Source organism: Podarcis bocagei (assembly GCF_964188305.1).
Source record: "Podarcis bocagei genome assembly, chromosome: 3".
Classification (NCBI taxonomy): Eukaryota; Metazoa; Chordata; class Lepidosauria; order Squamata; family Lacertidae; genus Podarcis; species Podarcis bocagei.
The window spans coordinates 99,320,579-99,341,833 of record NC_138127.1 but is presented as its reverse complement, the minus strand read 5'-3'; the positions used below and the strand labels follow the sequence as shown (position 1 = coordinate 99,341,833).

Here is a 21,255-nt window from a genome sequence, read left to right as displayed (position 1 = left end):
ATGAGATAGTTATTTGTACAAATTGATCATTATATGCCACCAAACCAAATCTAGCGGGGAGAAATGAATGTTCCCAGATTTGATTTGGTGTGTTGCAATGACTGACAGTTAATATGGCCTGAAGGACATATCTCTGCCATCTGGGGGCTCCAGGCAACTAAAAATAGGGGCTTCCTTCTCACTTCATCTGAAGACTCCTTTGTTTGAAGGGAAGTGGGTGGCAAAACATTTGGGCTGGTTCAGCAGTGTTACTATGTAGGCTTCATATGCTCACTTTGTATTCCTGGCAAGTCTCTCTCTTCTTCTCCCCCTGCCCCCAAACCCGCTAACAATTTTCTTCTTAAGCTCTATATGAGGTGGGGAAATCTGGCCTGTCTCCAAGCTTTTATTAAGCAAATGAAAAAAGACCCAACGCATTTGGTCTCTCATCTTCCATCCATTTTCAAAGACTGTTGAGAGCTTTAAGAACACATGCAGGCCCTGCCCCACGAGTCACTTCTATAGCAACAATCAGTGTTTTTTTTAATAGTTTAATGACATGGAAAGTTAGGAGCGTTCGAATATTGGCTGACAAATACTGTGCAAGATGAAGCTCCTCCCTTTCGAGTTACACAATCTGCCTCAGGTGCTTTCTTCCCCCCTTCCACCTCCCTTCCCGCTTGTTATGGTGGGTCGCTTTTTGCCACAGGACAGCCCACATTTCAAATGCCTGGGGCCCTTCAACTGATTTTTTTCCAAGAAAAAGATTACATCTGCCAACATGTCTCAGTTAAATACTATTTTAATAAAAAGTTACATGAAATGTGGATGAGCTGTGTTTCTTACTGTGTTGGAAATTTGTAGACGGTAGCCTTCTGGTGTCGGAAGCGCTGGGAGAGATTGTTCTGAATAAAGCACAAATAATAATGAATGGGTTCACTTAAAATATATGAAAATATATTAGCTTATTCTGTTTCTTCAGCCTGCTTCAAACATTACACAGCATATTTATACGTAGGCAAATTTACAGTGTGCCTACTTCTGCCCTGTAATTTGCATGGTTGCCAAACATCCGTCTCACAAGGCAATCTTGTGAGAAGGAAGGAACACTTGGAGCTCTATACAGTTGATTTTAAACTTGACACTTCTACATTCATCTGTATATAAAATCAAAACAAGTTTAAACATGTTAATGTCAGTCTACCAATGTACTTTTGACAAAAGAACCGACAAATATTAAACCAAGCAAAGGAGTTACAGTGTTCACATTCAGCAATACGTATTGGAATCGTAAGAATCTAAACTGCTGGATGCTTAATACTTTGGAATGACCAAGCCTACCTTTAAAAAAAAAGTAAAATAAATCATTACTTTTATCTAATTTAAGTCTATTTTAAAAAAAACAAGAAAAAGTTAATGTTCAATATAGAAAATCAAATTAATGCATACAATGTTTGTGAGCAAAGAATTCAGTTCATGGTTAAATATACTAAACAGTCATTCTTGTCCCCAACTCCTAGAAGCAGCTTCTCTGAACTATCGCTTATTAATAACTTCTTCTTTAAGTTTTGCTGCAAGGATTCTTTTCTTTAACAACCTTTGCTCCTCTTCTTCTGTCATTCCCTAAAAATAAAAATGGGAAATTTTAAACTGCAATATCCTTTGCTAAGTTACACAGTACTATGCATTTCTATACAGACATACTTCCAATTTAATGTAACTTTGTCTCGGTTAAAGTGCATAAGATTTTAGCCCTTCAAGTATGGAAGAATAATTTTGTATAACACATTGTAGGTTCAGCAGTTTGTAAGGCAAACGTGTTACGGAGCTCTTTTCAGTGTTACATTTAAGAGAGACCTGGTAAGGAACAGGTGCAGCAAGTGTACTTGCTTTAACTGTGCAAATGCACTCCTGACCAACGCAGAGACCTGGACATCCATGCTGGGGGCTGAGTCTAGGAGCACACCCAAACTGTGACCCTGTACCTTCTGAATAGCTATTCCCTGTTCTGCCTTCTGACTGACCAAGAGCACGTCTCTCTTGCCTAGATTAAGTCTCAATGTGTTTACCTTCATCCAGTCTATTACTGAGGACAGACATGGGCTTAGATCCTTGGACGTTGGTGGAAAGAAATGCCTGGGTGTCATCAGCATACTGTTGACACATAACCCCAGGAAGCCCAACAGCCTCTCCCAACGTTTTCAAGTAAATGTTAAACAGCACGTGGGACAGAAGAGAAACCTGAGGGACCCCCAAGGCATCAAACAGGAGTCCTCTTCAACCACATTCTGGATTCAGCTCTCCAAAAAGGAGAAAGAGTCCATGTAAAACAGTGCCTCAAGTCCCATTCCAGCAAGGCAGCCCAAACGGATGCCATGGTCAACGGTATCAAAAGCCGCTGAGAGGTCCAGCAGAACCAACAGGGACACATGCCATATGTGGGATAGTCCTGCCCTAGCTAATAGTTGTCATCAGGATTGCTGCAAGAATGTGAAGCAGTCTGAACACATGAACGTTATCTCACTTCCCCTAGTTTACAATGCAGTCCTGAGCATGTCTAAAGTAAGTCTCACTAAGTTCGATAGGGCTTACTCTAAAGTAACTGCATAGAGGAGTGTAGCATAGTTTATGACACTTTTATAGGCAAATTAAAAGTTCATGCTATTACATGTGTGCATGTGTTGGACTATTCACACACGCAGGTGTGAATCAGCACACTGACCCTAGAGTGTACACTCTAGGTTTAGTGGCATATTAAATAGATGCAAGTGGCCCAGCTCTTTTTTCCTTTTCGTGCATCAACTCTCTACTATGCAAGTATTACTGTAAGGATGTTTAGCATGTCTGTTTACCGTCGTTGCTTTCTTAGCTCCCATTTCAACTCTGTTAGGAATTGTGGAAACAGGCTTTTGGTTGCATATCCTTAACTAGATGAGGGACTAAGCACAGACCTACTTTGAATACTGAGCAGTTGCGCTAGGATGCAGCCCTGCTCTCTGCCCACTCCACTACTAAACAGTGCTATTCAAAGCATCAGTTTGGAACTGCACATAGCCCTGCATTTCTCCAATGCAGACTGGCTGGTTAGAACATTCTCTCCTCTCTTACCTCCTTAGAAGGTAACAGCTCTTCTTTCTGCTCTGTACTTTGTGGTGGTGGCGGCGGCATATTAGTTTTGGACTCCTTCTTCAAAGCCATCAATGCATCTCGTTTCTGCTTTAGATAGTCTTCACGCTCCCTGAGCTCTTGCGCTCCAAGTTCTGATAGTTTCTGGTAAGTAGAATATAAAAGGCAGATTTATTGCATAGTTTCTGTAATGTATTTTTTATCCAATTAGATATTTGTGAATAAAACTATATATAGTCCCAACAAAATAGAAAAACAAAAGAGATGAAGGACAAGCATGTCTGTTTACAATGTACTGTATCATATCAACCGGGGGGCCACCAGGTGACGCGTTGGAAGATGGCCGACAATAACATCTCTCTGACCCATACGAGGTACTAAGGGGCTGCTTTGGGAAGTATGCAGCCTTCCTTTTGCTCCCCCAGGATGTGGGGGAGTGCTGTCCTGCCAGCGGTGTTCACAATGCACCCCCTGAAACGAGTGATGGGGGTGCTGAACACTTGGCACAGGCCCTCGGTGAAGTCAGCTCTTCCTGAAGCTGATTCCAATCAGCGCGTGCTGGTTGCTGCAGCTTGGAATTATAATTGGAAACATACGATTGGAAAGGAAGCTGAAAGCACATACATCAAGTAAAGCTCGACCGATAAGGCTGCTGATTTATGGATCTCTGCGACCAGGAGTGACGGACGGATAAGTAAATCTTCTGATGAACTACCATAAGGAGACTGTATGTTTGGAACGAAGGGGGGGGGTGGAGGAAAAAACTCTTTTTTTTCTGTATGATGTGACATTAACCCCAGAAAGAAATAAGATCGTCGCGTTTCTATGAACCACAGGCAGGATTTTAAGAACTGGAGAACGGTGAGAAAAGAGGAAAATTTTTATGACGCAGTCAAAAAATGGCGTCTCGCCAGGACAGGTCTGCCGGAGGAAGAAGGACTGGGGGAGGAGAATCAGGATTGTTTGATGAGAAGGAATGCTGGAATGGTAGTTTGACCTGACAGAACCCCCAGACTCATTTGATTTATTCGGTAAGCCTGAGAAAAATAAAGGACAGATTGGAGATTAATTTTGTTTATGGAAGCGTTGTACGGAGGCTGTCCCGGATCGATATGATTTTTGGAAGAGTATAAAACCCACATAGAATGCCAGCTTTCAACCTGCTTGTGAAAATCATCAGAGATTGCAAAGAAAGGAATTTATGATAACAACAAGAGAAAGGAAGTAATAAAGCTCTATCCGGATCAAACTGGACAGAACTGTTTAATTAATGCAGTAAGAAAAGTGATGCTGTTTTGGACTTGAGCCAAGCTTGATGTATGGGTACCCCCAACAAAATTTAAAATTTGGCTGTATAATTTGGAATCAATGTGATATGGATAATGTGATGTGATTGGCCTGTTAATAAAAATTATTTTTTTAAAAAAAATACAATGTACCGCATTTTTCACTCTATAAGACGCACTTTTTCCCTCCTAAAAAGTAAGGGGAAATTCACTTAAGGAGCGAATGCATGCTGCGCAGCTATCCCAGAAGCCAGAACAGCAAGAGGGATTGCTGCGCAGCAATCCCTCTTGCTGTTCCGGCTTTTGGGATAGCCATGCGAAGCCTCTTCAGGGCAGGGGGAGTGTTCCTCCTGCTGCCCTGAAGAGGCTTTGCGTTGCTTTCACTGAAGCCAGAACAGAGTATTTTTTTTTCTTGTTTTCCTCCTCCAAAAATTAGGTGTCTTATGGAGCGAAAAATATGGTGTTTATTACAAGTAGTAATTTGATGCTACCCCGCTCCAAAAAAAGGATTCCACCAGGGGCCTTGCACTTTAATTGCTGCTGTGTTTCAGTAGCCTTTAAGCAAGTAGAAAGGGAGGTCTGGAGCAAGCCACAGGCAGAAAGAGAACATCAAGCACTCTGGATTGATTTAGTCTAAGCTAGAGAAGAACTGACGCAGGTGACGCTGTGGGTGAAACCACAGAGCCTAGGGCTTGCCGATCAGAAGGTCAGCGGTTCAAATCCCTGCGACAGGGTTGCTCGGTCCCTGCTCCTGCCAACCTAGCAGTTCAAAAGCACAAAGTGCAAGTAGATAAATAGGTACCGCACCGGTGGGAAGGTAAACGGCGTTTCCGTGCGCTACTCTCGGCCAGTAAAGCGAGATGAGCGGCACAACCCCAGAGTCGTCCACAACTGGACCTAATGGTCAGGGGTCCCTTTACCTTAGAGAAGAATTGAGGGAGCAGGTACCATTCGTTTTCTAATGTGGAACATTGTTAAGAACTATGGTAGCATCACTAGTGACATGCAAGCCACAATATTTTTTGCAGTGCACACGTTCACCGGTTTTGTACATTATGCAGAGCAGACTAAGGCTTGCTACCAGGTGTACCGTCAATTGGGAGTCACAGTTGGTCCTTGCTGCCTGATAAGTGTATCTGATGAGTAAGCATGCTTGACACATTTACACTTTACATGTTTAATGTACACCTAAAAAGAAAAAGTAGTAGAATCATAGAATCATAGAGTTGGAAGAGACCACAAGGGCCATCGAGTCCAACCCCCTGCCAAGCAGGAAACACCATCAGAGCACTCCTGACATATGGTTGTCAAGCCTCTGCTTAAAGACCTCCAAAGTAGGAGACTCCACCACACTCCTGGGCAGCAAATTCCACTGTCAAACAGCTCTTACTGTCAGGAAGTTCTTCCTAATGTTTAGGTGGAATCTTCTTTCTTGTAGTTTGGATCCATTGCTCCGTGTCCGCTTCTCTGGAGCAGCAGAAAACAACCTTTCTCCCTCCTCTATGTGACATCCTTTTATATATTTGAACATGGCTATCATATCACCCCTTAACTTCCTCTTCTCCAGGCTAAACATGCCCAGCTCCCTTAGCCGTTCCTCATAAGGCATCGTTTCCAGGCCTTTGACCATTTTGGTACTTTCTTTTCTAAATTCTCCAAGGCATATAAAGGCTCACCTGGAAGGGATTTCATAATGAGCTTCTTTCAAATTAATACAAGAGGGAAAATGTATATACCAAATAGTCCCTAATCGTCTGCATACAGATACACTGGCAGACCTATCTTTAGTCAGAATATACTACTGAAGATACTATGTGTGAAAGGAGCAGGGAGACTGCAGGATATATTACATTTTCAAGACCTTCTGCAAAGATGCCATAAACACAGGAATGCATGATTGCTGGACTCAGATTTCCAGAAGTTACATTCTCTTTTAAAATATATAAAACTGACATATGAACAACAGATGGCTTCTTAATTCAACTCAGCTGAACTTTTTAATTAGGTCTGCCCTATCCTGCCACGTGACCAACAACAGACCACATCATCAACATGCTTCTTACTCTCTTAAAAAGAGAATGAACAATGGAATTTAAATTCAATCTCTGAGTACATTTATTCTAAATCTAGTTACAACTACATATTTTTTCCTACAAAATTTAAGGTCAGTTTGTAGCATGCGCCCTTTTAAAAGTGTTAGGGCAGACAGTGTCTCATTAACACTTATGCTGACACATACTTTGTTGTGTATGGAGTTGTGTTTCATAATAAATCAAATTTCCTTAGAATGTCTGAATACTGCTGAAGTGTGTTGAAAGTCAAATATCTATATCTAAAAAACTAAAATCATCCTCCTCCTCCATAAAAGTCTAGTTACCCATCCAACTCATTCCTTGTCATTGTGCTATTCATTTCTGCTTTCTACGCAGAGTTCCTTTTCCTTCTCATATTCTACTGACTTCCTGGCATCTGGCTTCTCCCATTAGCACATTTAAACTCCTGACAAAACTCTTCATTCTGACATTCTAACTGATTTTGCACATCAATTCCACTCTCCTTACCTTCTATCTTCCTAAGATTGTAACTCTGAAGATAGATATTTTTCTTGTTTTCATTTTATATATGGCACCTAGTTCTTGTGATGTTCAGTAATTGATATTCCAATGGTTCAAGCCAGAATTTCTCAACAGGGTGCGCCCCCAGATGATTTGAACTACAACTCCCATCATGCCTGAACACTAGGCACCAAGCTGGGGAACCCTGGATCACACTTTCTAAATATTTATACACAACTACACAACTATACCATACAAAAAGTAATCCAAAATGACATACTAGCTACTAAATAATATTAGTTATCTTAAATGAAGTGAGCATTCAGCTTACACGTCCTTCAGTCCCCACTTGCTTTGCTACACATTCAGAGCCATTCCCTATGGTTTTCTTCCGACTCTCTTCCTTCAGTTTGGCAGAGGGCAGTTCCCGGGTAGGTAAGTGTTTGTGTTTTGCTTCTCGACCTAAATTTACATTGAAAGGAAATAATCCATCATACGTTCATCATACTAATACAAATCAAAGGTAAGGGATCTTTGTAGCTTGGTGGATTTTAACCAAAGAGCAAGAATTTTAAAAACAATTCTTCATTTCCTAAAGGCTTCCCAAATACTAATATTTTATGGATTGTATTCCAACTAAGTCCACTACATTAAATGAGACTACTCTAACTTAACCATTTCCATTAACTTCACTAGGTCTTCTGAGCAGAAAGAACACACAAAATAAACACTGTGAAGTGCTTTACCCATCAAAAACAAAATAGGTTTTATTCAGTGTTCACTGTGTTTTTCATCTCCTTCAGTTCTGAATGTTTGAGGTCTGTTCTCTGGTTTGTTACGTGAAGTGGGACCGAGCCTTAACAGGAAAGCAGGAGCAAGGTCTTCTGTTGAGACCTAGACATTTCCTGTCAGAGCTGCAGGGAGAGCTGCGTGGCCTGCTTGAAGACTCTTGACATCCATGAAGCAATACCATTTACAGTAAGAATAACTGTTTCTTCTCCCCATCCCAATTTCCTCTGGAGCATGTCAAGTGTTATTGCTCTTGGGATGAACTGACAGCTGGGTTTTGCTCATGCTTAGAGTCTGAACAATTGCTATAGCAGGTTTCCAAAGAGCCTCTGCTTTTCATTTTTCAAGCATACAACACAAAGTTCAACTGAAGCATCAAAATTCTTCCCTCCCAGCATTCCCATTTAAATGTCAATTCCCATTTATTTATAATATTTTATGACCACTCAATCCAAAGTCCTGAGTGGTTCATACCAAGTTATGCTGTATATTTTTTATCTCTGTATTTTAGATACTTGCAGATAATCATACCTGATGAATGTTTTGTAGTATGGTCAGCAGGCTCTTTAGTTCCTGCACTTTCACTCAGATGTCCTGGAGATTTGTGTGCACCATCAGATGATTTCTGTTTCTCATGTGACTATATATTTAAGGGGGGGGAGAGATAATAGAACAGTATCAACTAACGCACTCAAGACACTAAAAACAAGTACAGTAAAAACCACATATAGCTTTTCACAGTCTTAGAGCTACTAAAACATGGTTTTTGACAAATGCTATTTATTTAACAAAATTATGCTCTCACAAATTAATTAGGTAAGTGTGCTTGATCTCAATTAAAACATGAGAAGTTGTGTGTGTTCTGCTATTGCTATACTTTAACCCAACTTTAAAATCATCCTTATGATCGTCTCCACTCATGTATGGGAAATGGATGGCGGCTAACAGATTGAGGTTGAATCTTGACAAGACAGAAGTACTGTTTTTGCGGGACAGGAGGGGGGGTTGTGGAGGACTCCCTGGTCCTGAATGGGGTAACTGTGCCCCTGAAGGACCAGGTGCGCAGCCTGGGAGTCATTCTGGACTCACAGCTGTCCATGGAGGCACAGGTCAATTCTGTGTCCAGGGCAGCTGTTTATCAGCTCCATCTGGTACGCAGTCTGAGACCCTACTTGCCCACAGACTGTCTCACCAGAGTGGTGCATGCTCTGGTTATCTCTCGCTTGGACTACTGCAATGCACTCTATGTGGGGCTACCTTTGAAGGTGACCCAGAAACTACAACTAATCCAGAATGCGGCAGCTAGACTGGTGACTGGGAGCGGCCACCGAGACCATATAACACCGGTCTTGAAAAACCTACACAGGCTTCTAGTCCGTTTCCGAGCACAATTCAAAGTGTTGGTGCTGACCTTTAAAGCCCTAAACAGCCTCGGTCCAGTATACCTGAAGGAGCATCTCCACCTCCATCGTTCTGCCCAGACACTGAGGTCCAGCATCGAGGGCCTTCTGGCAGCTCCCTTGCTGCGAGAAGCCAAGTTACAGGGAACCAGGCAGAGGGCCTTCTTGGTAGTGTCACCCGCCCTGTGGAACGCCCTCCCACCAGATGTCAAAGAGAAAAATAACTACCAAACTATTAGAAGACATCTGAAGGCAGCCCTGCTTAGGGAAGCTTTTAATGTTTAACAGGTTATTGTATTTTAGTTTTTTGTTGGAAGCCGCTCAGAGAGGCTGGGGAAACCCAGCCAGATGGGGGGGGGGGTATAAAGAATAAATCATTATTAAATTATTATTATTATAAGCTCCCTGCTTCAGTCTCCCCCGTCACACATATCCAAAAGACCTCTCAGAGAGTGAGGGGCCCTCTAGAAGCCACCACATAAGGCACTATTGCTACTGTTATGCCAAAATAACTACCACTTCCTCTGTGCTTAAGAACAGATTTCTGGGAGGGGGCGCTCATATTCATGCATAGGTATTGCTGGCATTTAAGCACCAGGAACACGCTAAAAAATATGAATGGAGAAAACAGCAACACTCTATTAGTTGCTGTTGCAACCTCTAAAGCGCATTCAAAGTGAGACACATACAAGACAGGCATTAATTCCACTCCAGATAAACACCCTTGAATGAGACACTAACTTTCCCAACCAATAGGACAAGGCTGTTCTCATGGCTCTTAATAGACATCCTGACAAATTGATCTCAGAATGCTGCGTGTCTTCCATATGGAATCTCCCCCCTCCCCCAAATGTTGTCTACCTTCGTCCTCAGGGCCTGTAGATGATTAGCTATATTTTTTTCCACTGCAGCACCATCTATCACCTACTTTGTGATTCATTAAAAATAGTCTTTACTTCAGAATATTTTCTCACACCATCATCAGTCAGCTTCCTGAACGATTTGCTCAGTAGCGTGATAAAGGGACACTCATCATATCCATGTCATCAAGTTCACAAAAGAAAAAAGGGAAAAGAAATGAGAGTTGCAAAGAAAGCATATGTAGCAGTGATATGCTGGTAATTTTATTAAGCCACCAAAGCCTGATGGGAAGCACGTGTATTTGATGGAAGGCTGGATTTATAGAGCTATAATTAAATAATAACATCACTACATTCACAGAGTAGATTGAACCTCAGCATACCTCATTGGTTCTTTTCCTTTCTTGCTCCAGATCATATTCTTCCTTTGACTTTCTGCAAAACAGAATAGGAGGGAACATGCAGTTCAACAGTTCAGTTATTTATCTGCTCACTCACAATGCAAGAACAACGAGCAGCCTCTCCTGACAGTCAAAATGTGCCCAATTTTGGGGATCCCTCCTTTTCCCCTCAACCACTTATGTCCCAGCCCATGAAATTCAGGAGCTTCTCCCAACTCTCAGAACAGGCACTTGGGGGGCACAATTTGTTAGAGAAACAAAACAGAAAGGTTCTTTTTACCTGAGAACCTCCCTTAATATTTTCATTTCCTCTTCTTCAATTTCAGTATATGCATCAGACCCATCTGTCAAACAATCAGGTAGCACACCTGTTTAAAAAAGAAACAAAGAAAGAGGAGTAAAGGAGGATGACATCCAGTTTTCCACAGATGAATTACAAGCTGTTATCCGATTGTCAAAATGTGCACAGAAACTTGAACTTTTAGAAGTGATTATTTTTAGGTGATTTCCACAGGCATTATCTCCATATGTGTAAAATAAAAAAGACATTTGTTACAGAAAACTTGGAAGATTATTAAAGAAAGAGAGAGATTGGAAACTCAAGCATCTGTAGCAACATCTTGAACTCTGTTTGAATCCCACATAACAAACCTAACAGACAATTTTACGGTTGGCTTAAAAGAAATATGAAACAGATAACAGAAAAACGACACTTCAATTAATAGATATTGCTTCATACAAACTCAGTCAAGTAAGAGAACTATCCATCATTTAAGTCCTTCCCTGCCCCTCTTTTCCAAATGACTGAAAGCCCAGCTCCTTCAAGAATGGAGGAGAAAGGGAATTATGTACAGTAGATGCTTTTCAACTAATCCCAACTGTCCTGTGGGATAACCAAGGTACAAATAACTTGGAAAAAGCAGAGTATGTAATTCAGCTCCCCTCTCATTTTGGGCTGCTCATTTGAGCATTGACTGCAGCAACAGGAAGGAGGAGAACAAGAAAAACCCAGAAAGAGCTAACCTTAGTCCCTTCACTGGGCAGTAAATGACAGATCCTTCTAACCTATCTTCTTCCTCTGATTATCTTCCTGCCTTCACACTTTCCCTTCTCTGCTCCTCATTGCCTTTTCAAAATATTTTTTCTTTTTGCCCTCTTCAGTATTTTGCCCCTTTAATGCCATTCTTTCAACTCCCTTGCTGTTGTGTCTCATGCCCCTTTTGACCACTTACCCATGCCTTATTGAGCCCGCTGAAGCCCCCTGCCTCAGAAAAACCTGAAGCCACCCCTGGTCTCAGCAAATGAAGAGATGAAATGGGAAGACAAGTTTCTCATTGGCCGCTACTCACCATTTCTTTCCTGAATTATTCTTATGGCTTGCAGTTGCATTTCAATATTTTTCTGGACCATCATCTCTTTAAACAACCTGAAATCTTCAGCTGCCAATACTGGCTGCAAGATGGCCTGTGTGAGGAAAGATGTTTTATAATAATTTAATAATAATAAAAATTTAATATTTATATCCCACTCATTTGTTTAAATCTTACAGTGCAAACAAATTTGCAGTCTGATCATTTTTTTAAAAAAGGCTCAAGTCCCACATTACTGCACTAGTTTAAATTTAGGGAGGAAAGTACTGAAAAAGTTATTGTACCACCACCTACACGGCTTTATAGCTTTCCTCCTATACCACCTTACATAGGAGTAAACCCCACAGAATCAATGAAAGTTACTTCTGATAAGATATTAAGACAGGACTGCATTGTCCTTTACCCAAGTATTCCTACAAATCAAGACTACAAGCATACCTCATGTTGCGTCCGCTTCAAACTGCATTTTGTCGGGTTGTGGGCTGCCAAAACCTGGAAGCACCGGAATGGGCAGTTGCGCATACACAGAAGCGCTAAATCACACTTTGTGCATGCACAGAAGCGCTGAATCGTAGACACGGGTTGCGAATGCTGCGGGTTGCGAATGAGCATCCCGCACAAATCACATTCGCAACCTGAGTGTCCACTGTGTATATAATATTGGAATACGGGAAATCATCTAGTCTCTCTCATGGGAAGGTATGCAAATACAGTGGTGCCCCGCAAGATGAATGCCTCGCAAGACGGAAAACTCGCTAGACGAAAGGGTTTTCCGTTTTGGAGGTGCTTCGCAAAACAAATCTCCTATGGGCTTGCTTCGCAAGACGAAAATGTCTTGCGAGTTCCTGCGGGTTTTTTTCCCTCCCCCCCCCTTTTTCTAAGCCGCTAAGCCGCTTATCCGCTTATCTGCTAAGCCGATAAGCCGCTAAAAGCCGCTAATAGCGCTAATCCGCTAATCCATCAATGGGCTTGCTTCGCAAGACGAAAAAACCGCTAGACGAAGAGACTCACAGAACAGATTCTTTTCGTCTTGCGAGGCACCACTGTACCTGTTTCCAGGAGGTTACAATAATGAACATTTTTATCAGAACTAGGGAATCTCTGGCTCTCCAGGCCTCTCTATTCAGCCTCCCTCCAACTGGCAGCCTGAGGCACAGCCATAGCTTGCTCTTACTGCATCAATACTTACTGCATGTGCTCATATGTGCCTGCAGAAACACTTAGTTTTTGCAACTGTCCTAGATAGTAAGAAGTATTTTTAATTAGTATATTGTTTAATTGTGCTGCATGTTCATATCAATATAATGTGCAACACTGAGTGCGCATCCTGAGTAAGCAGGTAGTGTAGCTACAAAACCAGAAACTGGCAATAACATGCCAGCACCCCTTGCACCTGATCCTATGTGCTTTTTCACCACTGCCATGGAACCAAACCACAGGTAACTTGCTAAGACACTTTCATCATTAGTATTCCACTAGTTCACTTTTTTCTCAGCTTCTGGGTGAAAGTTGAGTGACAAGGGCTGCAGTCTTAAACATATTGTTAAACATGAGCTCCGTTACCTTCAGTGCTCATTCTTTTTAGCCCGTTGACTTTTAATTTGTGAGGTTTTATATATACAAAGCATGCATTCTGTTAAACTGAAACATCACTGTGTGTGTTTGACACAGGAGGGTTGTTGTTTTTTAATACAAATGAAAATATATACAAAGGGAACACAATCACCTATCTCCAGGATTGTTTTTTAACTTTGCTAAAAGAAAATTTACCTGTGAGGTACGAGTCTTGGCAAGAGGAGACATACAAGCTTCCTGGAATTTGTCTTCATTGATTCCAACTTCTTTAAGGTAACTGTCTAACAGCTTTTCAACCTGCAAAAAATGGATGGCGGAAAAGATTATTCCACAATTCTCTATAGCCTTGAACCTTACCCCATTCCTTTAAACTGGGATATAAATATTTATTTGTTTATTTATAATAAATAATGCAAGTCATTGTACATAAGTTAGTTTACTTTGTTTGCTGCTGCCAAGTTTCCCTATTTCTCTTAATTTATATAGCAGCATATATGTGCATGATGTTATACAAAATACAGGAGTACATCCCTGGAATTTGAGATTTGCAATCCAAAAAGGGAAAACAACAGTGGAAGAGGAGAGAAAGGAAAGTGGAAGGAATTAGGGAAATAATATGTGATGATTTCAGTTGCACTTGCTTAGGCTTAGCTACAATACAGAATAGGAACTATGGGGGTTGTGCCCAAAGATTTAACGAAAAGGTGGGTTTTGAGGAGGAATCTGAATGAAGAGATATGGAAATGCAGAGGGGGCAGTTCAAGGCCTAGGGATCAATAATGCAGAAATAATGGAGGCCTTTGGAGAATACCCAGACAGTTAAGGGGTGGTGGTGCTGTATAAGCAATCATAGACAGTAATGCATTGGGATGTAAGTGGAGAGAAGGGGGACTAGGCCAAAAAATTGCTCAGGTGGATAGTTATCACTGTGCATTACTAAGACACAGATGAGGACTTAATATCACAAACAGGCTGTTCATATCATGGTTTATGTCTGCGTAATTCGCTTACTAGTTTTCCCACATTCCATTTCTTCAGTTACAGACATTAGTTGCTCTCAGCCATTTGCCGCCCACTAGTGAGCCTGGCAGAATGTTCTCTTGTGCTGTCTTTTTCATGTTGCTCCCCCCGTCACTCCTCTCCAACCCTCCACTAATTTTTCCCAGTTTAGGTACATATGCAAGTACAACTGCTGCTAATATTATTGCTGTGATGGGAACACAACAAATATAAATAATGTGCCAGGATGTGCCAGGTTATGCTATAATTCAAGACAAAGTACAACAGGAGCTCACTCCTAACATCTTATTTTCAGACTCAATCACAAGAGCAATGAGCCATATATTTATTCTTTAGAAAGAAAAGAATGGCTATAGAAATGATTGACTGAATGGGATGAAAGCAGGAAAAAAGATGCAGGCAGTTGCTTTTGATTGCAGTCATACAACCACAGCAATATCAAGTTCTGGCTATAAAGGCTCAGCACAAAATAAAAGGATACAGTTTCTTCAATCTAGAGCATCTGCAACAAACTAGGACAATGCAAAGACTCAAAGTTGGCAGAACAATAGCTCTTTTACATTAAACCATTAGTCAGCTAATTTTCAAAAAAAGGAATACTCATAGGAATATATAAGTTGACAGAAGTGGTGCAGAAACCATTCCTGTTTCAATAGCACATTTTTCTTAAAAAATGAAAATTAAACAACCACTACTCACCAGAGCTTTATATTCCTGATGAATCTCAGTGTAAGACAGCTTGCTTTCTTCTTCTTCATCAAAAACTAAGGAGACAGGTTTTACTTTTTTTAAAATGTGAATTCTCAAAAAAAAAAAGTTTCCAAAATAATCTGCAACTAGAAACCTTTTCAAATGACATTCCTAGTACAGTGGTACCTCAGGTTACATACGCTTCAGGTTAAAGACTCCGCTAACCCAGAAATAGTGCTTCAGGTTAAGAACTTTGCTTCAGGATGTGAACATAAATCATGCTCTGGCGGCCCGGAACAAATTAAGTACTTAACCCGAGGTACCACTGCATAGTGAAATTTATCTAAATAAAAAGGTAAGACCATCCATAACATTAGATGGCCAATCCAGCAGGTAATTGTGTCTCACTTCCAGATTTATTACATCCTCCATGATACACCCACCCCTCTGCTTTCTTCTCTTCTACTGGCATATAACACCTCTGCCCACTCAGCCCCTCAAGCTACTTTTTTTGCCTTATTCTTACTTATACCTACTAGTGGTATGTATTAACCACAAGATTCCCTTTGGGCCCAAGTTCAGCATTTCTAAACACATTCCAACTCAGTCCAAGGTGCTTCATGGGCTGCCAATTCAACTCAGGGTCCACCTAAGCCTTCCACCTCCCCCACCTTTCCATTTGCCCCCCCCCCGCCCCTTTAACAGACCTGGATGGAGCTTGCAGGCACTCACACCCCCTCCACAGTGAGGAAAGCCTGCCAAAACCAAATGGTTTTGTGCTGGACACCTTTGAAAGTTTGATATCTGTAACTTCTTTCTATTGCTGTGGAACTGGGCAAGGTTGCTCAATTCTGAGGGCACAAATCAGATTTCACATGAATAGCTGCAGCGGTTTCCCTGCAAGGGCAACCAGCACAGTTTTAGTGTAAGTAACAAGAGGAAATGTGTAATCTCCCCTGGCGTTTTGTGTCCAGATGTTCTGCAAACTGAGAGTAAGAAACAGACCAAATTGTGGACAGACAGGTCCAATGGCCTTTGCGCTAGGTTTCTTTAAAATTGATTTTCAGGTGGGAAGAACTAGAAGAGATTTGATTTCCAAGTACAATTATTCCTTACAAGCTTGACCTGTCAGTCAAAGCAGAGCTTTCCCTCTTCCCACTCTGATGTTTGATCTCCCTCTTCCAACCCACCCTGGCATTACGGCAAGCCTAGAGACATTACTGTCGCTTTTAGCAAATGCTTGTCTACAACATTTTTTGAATGTCTGGATTGCTTATGCATCACACAATGTTTCAGGGCACCCCACTTCAAATGATGCTACCTTGTACACATCCTACTTTGCTTCTGACAAGCCAAAAATCCCTCCACAGTAACAACTTTGCCTTGGGATTCAGCTGAATCTGGACACCCCTACACCTAACCCCTATACTTCCAGCAAATTATATCTATTCCAAGCATCCTCAGCAATGAAATCCACAAGTCTATCCTTCTTTTCAGCAATCCAGGTAGGATCTTGATGCACAATTTGGAAAATCCCAAATCATAAGTTTCACTCAAAATGTACACAAAGAAACTAGAACACTGTTTCAAGCAGCGGCCCTAGGCAACAATATACTTCAGTTTAACAACACTTGATGTAAGATAGCTGTCTGTATGGACAATAGAGTAATACAGTAACAATATAATAATCTACAAAAAATCCAGAAGCGCTCTGATGAAAATTCAGCTAACTTCTATGACACTCAGAATAAGCAAATCATTCCAAAAACAAAGTGGTTGTTAATGGAGGCCTAACAAAGATTCAGTTTCATCTTGCCTGCAGGAAAGACACACAGTCGTACCTTGGAAGTCGAACGGAATCTGTTCCAGAAGTCCGTTCGACTTCCAAAACGTTCAAAAACAAAATTGTGGCATCTGATTGGCTGCAGGAAATTCCTGCAGCCAATCAGAAGCCATGGAAGCCTTACTGGACATTTGGGTTCCAAAAGAACATTCGCATACCGGGAGCCAAAACATCCGAGTTCCAGGGCGTTTGGGATCCAAGGTACGGCTGTACTTCAAATGGAATAACTGAGAAGTATTTTGAGGCAGTTCAAAATGTTTCCAGCTAACAAAAAAAAAAAAAACAACCCCAAAAGAAGTAAATGCTTCCTTCTGTTCCCCATTGATCTTCAGTGAGCCATCTGCTAAACAGTTGTGAAGTTATAGAGCTCCCCTTTCCCCCCTAAGAATCCAACAAAAATAAGATGACTAACTAGATTTCGGAAGGGTGTCCACTAACTACATGCTAAATATTTGGAATCAGCTGATCCCTATTGAACTTAGACAAGGCTGAAAACTTACTTCTCTGAAGTTTGATGTAGCTATTTTACACTGTATACACTATTTGTATATTTTGATGTGTTTAAGATCTGCTTTTAAATTGCTATGTATATATTTAGTGCTAATATATTAAGTTTTCTGGCATACACAACTTCAGAAACATTTATTGGGAAGCAATTTAAATATTTTAAAATAACTAAATTATCTATCAAATTGCATCTCATTGTATGTAGGTGAGTGACCCCAATACAGGCTCAAGCTTTAACAATGTAGCTGCAGAATTTTTTTAATGGGGAAACCTTTCTGAAATTAAGAGCCAGCAACTCACATTTTATCAAGGATGAACAATCTTAAAAACCTTTATTTTACAAAATAAATCAGCCCAATCCTGCTGTTCGACAGTGGAATTTGCTGCCAAGGAGTGTGGTGGAGTCTCCTTCTTTGGAGGTCTTTAAGCAGAGGCTTGACAACCATATGTCAGGAGTGCTCTGATGGTGTTTCCTGCTTGGCAGGGGGTTGGACTCGATGGCCCTTGTGGTCTATTCCAACTCTATGATTCTATGATTCTATTCTATGATTCTATGCTTAAAAATGCCATGAACAGCTTCAGAACATGAATGAAAATGCAAGAAATGGCAAACATACATGCACATTCCAAACTCGTGTTCAGTTAATACCCATACTCCTTGATCCAGCAAAGCAATAAACACATGGACAACCTGTTTACATACGCAGATGTCTTAAACTGGATTTGTCCAAGTGTGTTTAAATTTGCTCTTCAAACAAAATACCTCAGGAAACTTTTAAAGGGCTGCATAAACACTTCTTCCTCCAGATTTGTAAATAAAAATAATAAAATCCTGGATTCCAAACATTCCCTTTCTTGCCCACTTCACAAAATTCACATCCTCTAGTCTAGCTGGTATCTGCCTCCAGCTTTTCTAGGAATGTTCCAACCAGAATAGAGTCAACAACAGTAAGCTACCTCCTACCAAAAGAATTAAGGGTCATAAAAAGTATCTGCCTCAGCAAAATGCAATAGTGACTCGGTGCAAAAGCTATTAAAAACTGTAAGGTACATGGACAGAGAAGCTCAAAATTAAAAGGTTCTAGGAGATTTGACAGCTCTGTAATTCTGATGTCATATAACCACCTTCATAGCAACTTCACTGAATTCTGTGTGATTCTCTACTTAAGGGATTTTAGGACCTCCTTGGAAACACCAGAAATCTACAAAATAACCAATATGTGCACAATCCAGTCCAAAATAAAGGCGCTTCCCCCCTTTTTTTAACACCCCAACAGAAAAATTACTTGGGGTTTTTTGTTCCAACGGGTTTGACACATGCACTTAATTATGCTTTTGGAGGGGGTACAACCGCAAGCGTGCTACGACGATGGGAATTGTATTTTTAACGTCTCAGCATATAGCCAATGGCCATCCCAATGAAGTAGGAGCACGAATCACACAACTACAAAGCGAAAGACTGTTACCTGCATCAGGCCAGAAGAGAAAAAAATCTACAATGTCCAGAATTTTTTTTTTTTTAAAAAAACACATCCCTTCTGGTCAGCATCCCTAAGAGGGTTTGGCACTTGCACTATCCGGAGAGGATTTCACTTTTACGCGCTTTGAAAGGATTTCGTTTCTAAGCGCCCTTGAGAACTGAATCAGCCCCAATTAAATACCGTATTTTTCACTCGATAACACGCACCCGACCATAACACGCATGTAGATTTTAGAGGAGGAAAACAAGAAAAAAAATATTCTAAACGAAACAGTGGATGTATGATTTTTGTGGTTCATGCTGTGGCCACAGACATGTGATCTGACGGTGAGTTTGGGGTAGCCCAATGCAAAAATCCTGAGGATCCATGTGGATCCATGTTTGTAACCATGTTTTTGCACCACTGCAGCCCCAGGTAACAGTGGGTGCGTGATTTTTTTGGTGCAAACTGTAGCCATGGACATGCTATGTGATCTGACTTTAAAGCAAGGAGGTTCTGCTTCTCTCCCTCCTTAGCGAGCTGAAAAACTTTGCTGGAGGGACAGAGAGCCTGCTTGCTTTAAAGGAGCCGACCGGACAGGAGCCGCTTACACTTGTGTAAGCGGCTCCTCTCCCCTCTCGCTTTGCTCCTTTAAAGCAAGCAGGCTCTCTGTCCCTCTCTCCTCCCCATTCAGCGGCTCTTCTCCCGCTGGAAACCACGGAGGAGGGAAGCATTCGCTCCGTAACACGCACAGACATTTCCCCTTACTTTCTAGGAGGAAAAAAATGCGTGTTATGGAGCGAAAACTACGGGTAATAATAAGGACGATCATTCCCGCAGCCTCCCTTGGTCCCCAAGTGCCTCTTTACGTACATTTCCGAGGGGAAAGGGGGGGGGGACACAAAAACAGATTTTTAAAGCCGGGGAGGGCGAAGACTGCAGGGGGATTCCCCTCAGGTTGTGAGGGAAGGATGCGCTTATTCTTCTTTCCTTATACCCCGCCTTTCCTAATGGGAGGTGGTTCTCTACCCCAGTGTTTCCCAACCTTGGGCCTCCAGCTGTTTTTGGACTACAACTCCCATCATCCCTAGCTAGCAAGACCAGTGGTCAGGGATGATGGGAATTGTAGTTCAAAAACAGCTGGAGGCCCAAGGTTGGAAAAACCGCTCTACCCGCCCGCCCCCCGGTCGCTTCTCACCCTCGCACTTGTGCTCCACGAACTCCAGGATGGGGATGGACCAGGCGGGGCTGCGGAGGAAGCCGGCGATGCTGTCTACCACCCACTCCACCTCCGCCTCCGCCTCCCCCTCGGCCGCCATCTCATCTCCCCTCCCCCTCTCTCCCTCACAGGCTCCCTCACGAAACACGGGTGCGCGCCCCCGCGCGCGCGCGCGGCCTTCGACGGGCGGGCGGGAAAAAAAGGCGGCGAAGGGGGAAAAGGCGGGCGGGCGGGCGGGAGAAAGAACCGCAAGGGCCTCACGCAAGGCGGCGGTTGGGCGGGGGGATGGGGTGGGGTTCGGTTCCCGTCACTATGGCAACCGCCGTCACGGAACGGGCAAGCGGGGAAGAGGGAGGGAAAGGAAGCGCGAGCGCACGTATTGTTACGCACGCGCGCCCGCGGCGACGCTACCCCCGCCCTCCTAAGGAGCGAGCCAGTCACGCGCTCTCGCGCTCGTTCGCTTTCTCCGGCCGCGGTGACGCGAAGGCGCATGCGCGTCGCGTTCGAAGTGGGGGCTTCGTGCTCCCCGTTACTGTATGTGTAAATCGAAAAACGTCAGTAGCCGACCGCCCGCTGCGGGGCGCGCGAGGTTCGCGAGCTCGCGGCAAACGCTGCTGAGGGGTATTGGGCGGGGATGGGCGGGGACACAGAGAGCCTGCCCGTATTGCTTCGTGTATATGTGCTGCTAATATATAAAGGAAATTAAGAACTAAAGCTCCCTAAGCGGCACCTTCCCATCCTCGCAACGACTTTACGCGGCGAATAGTGGTTTATGGAACCCATTAGCACACACAAAAACTACACCCCTCAAATTATGGGAATACAGTACAGTACATCAGTATGCGCATGGACGAATTAGGGAAATCAATCAGTCAGTTTTATTGCACATAACCAAAGGCTGCCGCAATGTACACAGAATCATTCAGCAATTAAAAGAAAATATGCTGGATTAATACAAAAAAACCTAACACATTTATATTATCAAGACATTACCTACTCTAAACAGAGCTATAAAAATACCTTAATATACAGGTTAAGGCATTAAACAATAAAATAGGCTAAAATCATCACATGGCCACTAATATATTAAAAGATAATTGAAATATACTCAGAGTCGCAAAGTGATTTCATGCTCTTTATTCAGCTCATAGTGGTGAGGAGGAATGAATGAAAGT

At 42.3% G+C, this 21,255-nt stretch overlaps 1 protein-coding gene across 1 annotated transcript; it reads right to left on the bottom strand.

The window, feature by feature from the left end:
- Window positions 1-763: 763 nt before the first annotated feature.
- Window positions 764-20,368, bottom strand: CFAP36 (cilia and flagella associated protein 36). The gene is made up of 10 exons (XM_081188775.1): window positions 20,060-20,368; window positions 15,061-15,125; window positions 13,537-13,638; window positions 11,746-11,860; window positions 10,677-10,764; window positions 10,379-10,430; window positions 8,267-8,375; window positions 7,278-7,408; window positions 3,088-3,249; window positions 764-1,602 (listed from the first exon to the last, which is right to left on the bottom strand). Exons 1-10 carry the CDS (start codon window positions 20,178-20,180, stop codon window positions 1,516-1,518), a joined length of 1,032 nt encoding a protein of 343 aa, XP_081044901.1. The 5' UTR covers window positions 20,181-20,368; the 3' UTR covers window positions 764-1,515.
- Between the last annotated feature and the right edge of the window lie 887 nt (window positions 20,369-21,255).

Bases quoted from the DNA above. Each gene is read 5' to 3' on its own strand.
- CFAP36 (XM_081188775.1), bottom strand. From the start codon at position 20,180: ATGGCGGCCGAGGGGGAGGCGGAGGCGGAGGTGGAGTGGGTGGTAGAC. The intron at 10,765-11,745 runs GTGAGTAGCGGC...TTTTTTAAACAG, and splicing joins AATAATTCAGGAAAGAAATG to GTGTGCTACCTGATTGTTTG. The intron at 3,250-7,277 runs GTAAGCTGAATG...TCTACTTACCAG, and splicing joins AAGTGGGGACTGAAGGACGT to AAACTATCAGAACTTGGAGC.